Genomic DNA, 9,323 nt, shown 5'->3' with positions numbered 1-9,323 from the left:
AATCTATAATTTTATAAAGTAACAAATATTAATATAAAAATATTTTGGTATTTTTATAATTTTATAATTTTATATAAACCTTAATTTCTAAAGTTCAAAGTCCTCATTTAATTTTTATATATTTCTTACATGCTGTGGGTGTGCTAATCCTTAATATGATTTTCTCGTACTTTAATTTGCCATGGAGGATTATTTTCTTTGTATTGCTATACAAATATATCCAAGAAAAATGCGGGGAAAAAAACGTACTAGTTCATTTGAACAAAGGGAAAAGAAGCTAATTAGAGTTTTAAGTCCAAAGAGACTCTCTCTTGAGAGCCGATGGATCTTGGATTACATTGCTGGAAGAAGAAGAAGAAGCGAAGTTGAGGTATTGGGATATGTTATCCAAGTTATTAGTGGCTGCAAGGAAGGACTTGTCATCTTGTTGCATTTGAGTTGGCATAGGCATTGGCAAGGCCGATTCCTGTTGCATCCGAATGCAAAGCATCTCCGTCTGAGCCACCGCCAGCTGCATTTGCAACTGTGATACTTGATTTTCAAGGTAGGATATGGCTCCCACGCATCCATATACAGGGTCCCTCACTCTTGCATTTGCTTCATAAACTAAGCTACTTACAGCATCCGCTCTCTGCTGAACCGGCAGCTCCTGCATGTAAGTCAGATTTGCAACAACATATACATTGTATAATTCAACCAAACCAAAACAAAAGACTTAACACTTTTGGAACTACATATACCAAGCATGCATTTCTAAGTAAATGATAATATATAGCGGAGGAATTTAGAAAGAAACCTGCAACATTTTGCTGACATTGCTAGCACCAAAGACTCTGTGAACAATAGCAAACTTGTGAGGGTCATCAGAAGGAAAGTAAGGAGCAAAGATGCAATCCTTTGCGCAGCGACGCCTCAAGAGTTTGCAGGAGGCACATGGTGAAGAACCTCCCATTTTCTCTACCTCTCTGATGATCTCCTGATACTATCCAAAGAAGCGAACTCAATATATGATTCCAAAACAACAAAGCCTAGTGCTGAAAAAATGGTGATTAAAATGGGTATTTATAAAGGCAGGGGGTGAAGACTGGGGATTCATTCCACCTATGTTTCTTGATTAAATTTGGATGGAATTGACTTAGGAGGCCCAAGATCAGTAGATAACTACTGTACAAACACGCTTTAAATGTAAAAAAAAAATTATGTAAAAATATATTATTAAAAGTGTGTATATAAAAAAAAGTTTTTGTTGGATGGGAAAAATTAAAATTATAATAGGTTATGTTCAAATATTATTTTATATAAATTTTTATTCATTTTATATAAAAATTACCTTCATAAATCTTAAAAAATTCATAAATTGGTTAATGTGAATTGAATAAAAATAAAAACTCAAAATTTTCAAATTATTTAAAATATAAAATCATTAGTTATCAAAATATATTTTTTTTAAAATTTTTTTTATAATTAAGGGTGAGAAACGGGACTACTTGAAATTGAATCCAAACTTTCATGCCCACAATATAATATACTCTTTAACAAAGGGTACTGCAGAACGTGTACGAACCCCTTTTAATGGAAAAATCAAATTTAATGAAGATTTGGTTCATCTTACATGCATACGTCACTAGTATCCTATATTTTTATATTATACGAGCTTGAATATAATTATTGAGAACAAATATATTATACATTAAATGATTATTTCAATAAAAAATTCTTTTAATTTTGAGAAAATAAAATAAAATAAAAAATAAAATAAAGAACATACAGATTTTTACATGGAAACCCTTTCAGGAAAAAAACCACGGGCAGAGGAGAAGAAAATTCATTATGTTGAATTCGAATTATTACAAAAGGAATAGACTATTCTATTTATAGGCTTGTAAAACCATATTCTAGTAAGACTGAAATACCTTATTCTAATAATATCAAATAGATGGAATTTAATAAGATTTAAAAAACCTTATTCTAAAATAAAATAAAAGAAGTGTAATTCTATATGGATTCTTCTTTTATTTTATTTTATCATTGTATTTTATTTAAATAAGGATTCGGGTCACTTAATTCTAACAATCTTCACCTTGACACGAATTCTCAATGAAAAAGTTCTTCATCGCGAACTCTCAATGAACAAGTTCTCCGTCTCTTCCATAAAACCCTTTAAGGGTTTAACTTCAACAATGAACACCAACCAAGTCTAAGCAATGCTCAAACTTGGTTATAGGAAGTGACTTAGTCATCATATCTGCAGGATTTTCATGAGTACTAATTTTACTTACAATAATATCACCACGAGCAATAATATCACGAACAAAATGCTACCGAACATCAATGTGTTTTGTTCTCTCATGAAATATTTGATCTTTTGTAAGAAAGATGACACTCTAACTGTCACAAAATACTGTGCTGATTTGAAGGTCTTCATTGAGTTCATTAAATAATCCCTTCAACCAAATAGCTTTTTTACAAGACTCAGTAATCGCCATGTACTCAGCTTCAGTGGTAGATAAAGCGACTGTAGATTGCAAAGTGGCTTTCCAACTAATTGCACAACCTCTGATTGTAAAGACATAACCTGTGAGAGGTCTTCTTCTTTCAAGGTCTCCAGCAAAATCAGCATCAACATACCCAATGACTCCATCTCTAGTTCTTCCAAACTGTAAGCAAACATCAGTAGTACCTCATAAGTATCTTAAAATCTACTGAACTGCTTTCCAGTATTCTTTACTAGGATTCGCCATGTATCTGCTAACTGCACTGACTGCATATGATAAATCTGGACGTGAACAAATCATAGCATACATGAGAGATCCCACTGTACTAGAGCATGGAACATGTGACATGTACTCAATCTCATCATCTGATTGTGGAGACAAAGCAGATGAAAGTCTGAAATGGGCTACTAATGGAGTACTAACAGGTTTAACACTTTGCATATTGAACCTGCAAAGAACTTTCTCAATGTACCTCTTCTGACTTAGGTACAATTTACTTGCTTTTCTATCTCTGAGAATCTCCATACCAAGTATCTTCTTTGCTAGTCCTAAATCTTTCATCTTAAATTCTTCACTTAGTTGGGCTTTAACCTTCCTTATTTCTCCTTTATCTTTTGTTGCTATCAACATGTCATCAACATAAAGAAGTAGATACACAAAAGAATCATCATTGCCTTTCTTAAAGTAAACACAACTATCAAAACTACTTCTTTTAAAATCATGAGAAGTCATAAAGGAATCAAACCTCTTGTACCACTGTCTTGGTGACTGTTTCAAACCATAAAGGGAATTTTTCAACAAGCAAACATAGTCCTCTTTTTCTAAGACTGTAAAACCCTCTGGTTGTTGCATCTAAATATCCTCCTCAAGTTCTCCATGCAAAAATGTAGTTTTTACATCTAACTGCTCAAGCTCTAAATTATGCATGGCCACAATACCAAGCAAAGCTCGAATCAAACTATGCTTAACAACTGGAGAGAACACATCTGTGAAGTCCACTCCTGCAATGTGACTGTAACCCTTTACAACAAGCCTTGCTTTATATCTAGGTCCTTCAACTCCTAGAGTCACTTCTTTCTTTTTAAACACTCATTTACAACGAACAGCCTTTTTACCTTTAGGAAGTTTCACAAGATCCCATGTTCTGTTTTTGTGGAGTGATTCCATCTCCTCTTGCATAGCAAACATCCACTTTTCTGAGTCTTCACAGCTAACCGCCTCAGAATAATTAGATGGCTCTTGATCTGCATCTATATCTTCAGCCACATTTAAAACATAAGCAACTAGATCAGCCTCGGCATACTTCTTTAGAGGTTTAATTTCTCTTCTAGTTCTGTTTTTGGCGATAAAGTATTGTGGTGAAGAAGTAACTCTATTCTCAATTTTTGTACTGGCTTGAGGAGTCGACTCTGTATTAATCTGATGCTCCACCTACTTTTAATTTTCTTTATTGGAAGAGTATTTAAGAGATAAGTTAGATAGCATAGCAGTTTCATCAAATACAACATCTCTGCTAATCACAACTTTTCTATTTTCAGGACACCATAACTTATACCTTTTTACACCAGTTTATAATAAAAAAAAACGCATTTAATAGATCTCGGTTCTAATTTTCCATTATCAACATGAGCATACGCAGGACACCCAAAAATCTTTAAATCAGAATAATTAGCGGGATTACCAGACCATACCTCTTGTGAAGTCTTTTTATCAATGGCAACGGATGGAGATCGGTTGATTAAAAAACATGCAGTAGAGGCTACTTCTGCCCAAAACAACTTTGGTAAGTTGGCATTTGACAACATACATCGAACCTTCTCCATGATCGTTCTGTTCATTCGTTCTGCAACGCCATTTTGCTGTGGAGTATGAAGAACTGTCAAGTGCCTCACGATCCCTTCTGACTTGCATAATATATTAAACTCATCAGAACAGAACTCTAAGCCATTGTCTGTGCGAAGGTATTTTATTTGTTTTCCTGTTTATTTTCAATCATAATTTTCCAAGACTTAAATGCGAAAAACACATCGCTTTTCTGCTTCAAGAAGAAAGCTCAAACTTTTTTTAGAAAAATCATCAATAAAGGTTAGTATATAATTAGCTCCACCTCTAGAAAGCACTCTGGATGGCCCCCACAGATCAGAATGAATATACTCCAACGTTTCCTTCGTGTTATGGATTCGTCTGGTAAATCTAACTCTTTTTTGCTTCCCAAAAACACAGTGCTCACAAAAATTCAGTTTGCAAATTCTCTGCCCATCAAGAAGTCCTTTTTTGCTGAATTCTGTCATGCCATTCTCACTCATATGCCTTAGCTGCATATGCCAAAGTTTAGTAATATCATCATCTGACAAGGAAAAGGAAGCGACAACTGCATCTCCAGTAACAGTAGAACCCTGTAAAATATATAACTTGGCAGTCTTTCTCTGCCCTTTCATCACAACAAGGGAACCTTTGGAAATCTTTAAAACCCCACTTTCAGCTGTGTATCTATACCCTTTTGAATCAAGAGTACTTAACGAAATTAAATTTCTTTTCAATTCTGAAACATGTCGTACATCACTAAGTGTTCTGACAACTCCATCAAACATCTTAACTTTAATTGTTCCAACATCTACGACTTTACATGAAGCATTATTTCTCATCAAAATAATACCTTCAGACACTGTTTCGTAAGTTGTAAACCAATCCCGATTGGGACTCATGTGGAAGGTGCAGCCTGAATCAAGTATCCATTCCTCGCTTACTTTAGAATCATTGACAAAAGCGACTAGAAGTTCACCATCACTATAGTCTTCTACAACATCAGCTTCACCGAAATTTTTTGGTTGTTTCCCCTTTTGATTCACAGCCTCCCTTTTAATCTTGTTCTATAGCTTATAGCACTCAGATTTAATGTGCCATTTCTTCTTGCAGAAGTTACAAGTTTTACCTCTGTTTGAATATTTCGATCTACCCTTATATTTACCGCGAGGATTCCTATCTTGTGTCCTTTCACAATCATCATCAGCATTCCGATCTTGTCTCCCACGAACAATGAGACCTTCTCCCTAAGAGTCAGGTTAACCACAAGGTGCTTCATTTTATCATACGAGGTCAAAGAATCATAAACCTCATCAACTGTGACAGACTCGCGGCTATATAAAATCGTGTCTCTAAAGGTTGAATAAGATGGGGGCAACGAACAAAGTAGAATCAACCCTAGATCTTCCTTATCATACTGAACCTCCATGGGCTCCAAGTTTGAGAGAATTTCTTTAACCACTGTTAAGTGTTCGTGTATAGACGCGCCTTCCACCAAACGATGAGCATAAAGACGCTGCTTCATATGCAATTTGCTTGTTAGAGTTTCCAACATACATATTTGTTCTAGCCTCTTCCATAATGCAGCGTCAGTCTTCTCTTTCATCACATCCTGTAAATTTTCGTTGGACAAATGTAGATGTAATTGTGTTAATACCTTTCGATCCTTATGCTTCTTCTCTTCATCTGTTAATGTCGAAAGCATCTTATCTATCCCTAACAGGGCATCCTCTATATCCATCTGCGCAAGAACTGCTTACATCTTAATCTGCCACAATGCAAATCTGGTGTTGCGATCCAACAGCGGAATTTCATACTTCAAAGATGTCATTACCGTGATTGAGATGAACAGCCCAGAAGCGCGGATACCAATTTGTGAAAATAAAATAAAATAAAAAATAAAATAAAGAACACACAGATTTTTTCGTGGAAATCCTTTCGGGAAAAAACCATAGGCAAAGGAGAATAAAATTCACTATGTCGAATTTGAATTATTACAATAGGAATAGACTATGTCTATTTATAGGCTTGTAAAGCCATATTCTAGTAAGACTGAAATACCTTATTCTAATCAATATCAAATAGATGGAATTTAATAAGGTTTAAAAAACCTTATTCTAAAATAAAATAAAAGAAGTGTAATTCTATATGGATTCTTCTTTTATTTTATTTTATCACTGTATTTTATTTAAATAAGAATTCGAGTCACTTAATTCTAACAAATTCAAAATGATAAATATGCAGAATCAGAATAAATAATTACTGAGATTCACGTAGTAACCTTCACTTTAAATATTGCTACTTTAAATTTAAAAAGACTGCTCGAAAGCAGTTTTTGGCTTCTTTTTTTTAGAAAAAATTGGAACTCAATTTCATGAATATATTTGAAGAATGAAAATTATAATTTAAGACATTTTATAGGGAATGATAGTTCTGATCCCTTTATTATATCTAAATTTAAGATTCAATCTCTATATTTTAATTTATAACATAATTTAGTTATTAATTTTTATAATATTACTACTTAAGCCAAATAATTAATATTTTAGATTAAAAGAGTCTTAGAGATTAATACATGATTTTCCATTTCTTTTAGGTTTGTATTGTATTTTTTTACAACAATTGTAAAATTTCAATTTTGGGCCCTTAGACTATGTTGAAACTTGATATTTAATCTATATACTTTACTTTTTAATATAATTTGACCTCTTTACTTTTATAATGTTATTAGTTAGTCTAAATAGTTACTACTGTTAATTAACTATTTCAATCAAAATGATGATGTTAGTTTTTTTTAAGAACACTATTCCAACATAAAATAATTATTTGATATTGATGAGTTTGAATAAATGTTTTGAAGAAAAAAAATCTTAATCAGTATTATTTTTATTGTTACATGACTGTTAAGTGTGTATGTTTTTTATTTTAAAATGTTACACAAGAAAATTTAATAGAATAATTTTAATTTTAGTAATAATTGGACCTAAATTTTTTAATTTGAAAATTATAGGCATTAAATTTCTAAATATAAATGTAAAGAGACTAAATTCCCACCATCCAAAATGTATAGAGACCTAAAGCATATTTTAACTTCAAAATTTTTACTCTATAATTTAACAAAAGCAAAGTATCAACCCAACACGAAATGTAGTTCATAACCATACTAATTTTGTTATTCTTACGCCTTTCCGACGGCAGTAAGGTGGATTGTGAGAAAAAGAAGATCTTTTACGAGATTTAGTTGACACCACCTTGTTGCGTGATAGATTGTCATACATGCTGTGGAATTGTGTACTTTCCATATTCTTGTTTGAGTCTTCCAACCTTAAATCTCAAAATTATAAGTTAATTTTGGTTCAATGTGTAATAGAACAAATGAATAAAATTTCAATTTTAGTGTAATTATATATGAAAATTCTTAAAAAAAAATTATATGTCAAAATTTGATCTTGATAAATGGTATATATTTAAAAATTAAAAAAAAAACTAAATTATTTTCATATTAGATGAATAAATTATTTATTTATGCATGCAATGAAAAAATATAAAATGATGCTACTCTTGAATATAATATTAACTGTGCGTAAAAATTAAATCAAAATTATTATTTTAAAGCTGAAGCTTCAGTCTTTCAAGATTCCAATTTGAATTACATCTTACATAAAATCATGCTTGTGCTCTGTCTAAATTTATTATAGCTTGAATCCCATACATATTGAATTAAATTCCATACAATTTTCAAATTATATCTCCAACAGTAATGGTTAATAGAAATAATAATTAAATTTTCTAGGTAATCGCATCATAGAGGTGAGAATTGATGAGGAGAAATAAAAACCCTAACCTCAAACCGGGATTCCATGAGAATTAGGTTCCAACGTGAATGTTTGTTGCGGACATTCACATGCATGGAAACATGATCCTCTCTCATGCATGCATCTTTTCATTTATTAACCTCTCGAATTACAATGCAGTCATTATCGTATACTTGTTATTCTATTCCCACACATATATTATCAAGTGTTGCAGGTTGCCCCCAATTTTCCTTTCTTCATGTGTTGTCACATTCGTAGCAGTCTACAATCATATTTATAATTCTAGTTCTAAAAACAACATCATACAAGATTACAAAATTAAACCAAAAGACACTGTAATCACCACTATTGCGAAGAGTTAACATCAACAACAAAATTAAGATATTTTTTTTATCTATTTTATAATTTATAAAAATTAATTCTTTAGAAATTTGAGAATTTCCCTCTTAATAATATTCTTATCATCTTTATAGAATATATATAAATGTCATAATTTAGTCGTAAACGTACAAGCAATTAATTTCAACTAGTTATGAGATCCGACATGAAGCTGAAGTTTAAGGATTATTAAAAAAATTGAAACCCATTTCGAGAGAGATTGAAACCAAAAAAATATACATCTTTTTTTTTATTTTTATGATCAAAAAACCAGAAACCCTATGACCTATTTCGGACGATTGCATTTAATGTCTTCCACATGATTCCAAGCCCTTCTAATCTTCTATGTCTAGAAAAAAACAACTCTCCTTCCCTAGTTGTAATGGCATATCTATGTACAATTTGTTATAATTTACAACTATTATCTATCCTATTAATAAAATTTTTAATTGAATTGATATTATAAGTTCATTGAGTATTAATTCGATTAGAAATTTTTTTTAAAAAAAAAATTTCTAATTATTTGAAGGTACTTTAATTTGTTTTTTAAAAAAAAGTATATGATAGGTTTTGAACTTATGCAATTACATTACAAACAATTATTGAACTTACCACTCAACCAATATCTTATTTTGATTTATTTATGTATTTTACTTTTATTATGTACATATTTCTTGTGTTACTATTGAATAGTTTCAAACTATACGTTTTACTATTTATTGTATATCCTTTTCAAATATACATTTTTGTTCTAAATATATTATCTGTATATGTATATGCTTATAGTATAATTTATAATTTTAATAATATGTATGACCGAGATATTTTCAGA

At 31.3% G+C, this 9,323-nt stretch overlaps 1 protein-coding gene across 1 annotated transcript; it reads right to left on the bottom strand.

The window, feature by feature from the left end:
• Positions 1-236: 236 nt before the first annotated feature.
• On the bottom strand, positions 237-1,068 carry LOC121204711 (LOB domain-containing protein 12). Its single transcript, XM_041075093.1, has 2 exons — positions 797-1,068; positions 237-649 (listed from the first exon to the last, which is right to left on the bottom strand). The coding sequence occupies exons 1-2, from the start codon at positions 950-952 to the stop codon at positions 290-292; spliced, it is 516 nt and encodes a 171-aa protein (XP_040931027.1). The 5' UTR covers positions 953-1,068; the 3' UTR covers positions 237-289.
• Between the last annotated feature and the right edge of the window lie 8,255 nt (positions 1,069-9,323).

The sequence above is a fragment of the Gossypium hirsutum genome, chromosome A08 (assembly GCF_007990345.1).
Source record: "Gossypium hirsutum isolate 1008001.06 chromosome A08, Gossypium_hirsutum_v2.1, whole genome shotgun sequence".
In the NCBI taxonomy this organism is placed as follows: domain Eukaryota; kingdom Viridiplantae; phylum Streptophyta; class Magnoliopsida; order Malvales; family Malvaceae; genus Gossypium; species Gossypium hirsutum.
This window is presented reverse-complemented; position numbering and strand designations above follow the sequence as displayed.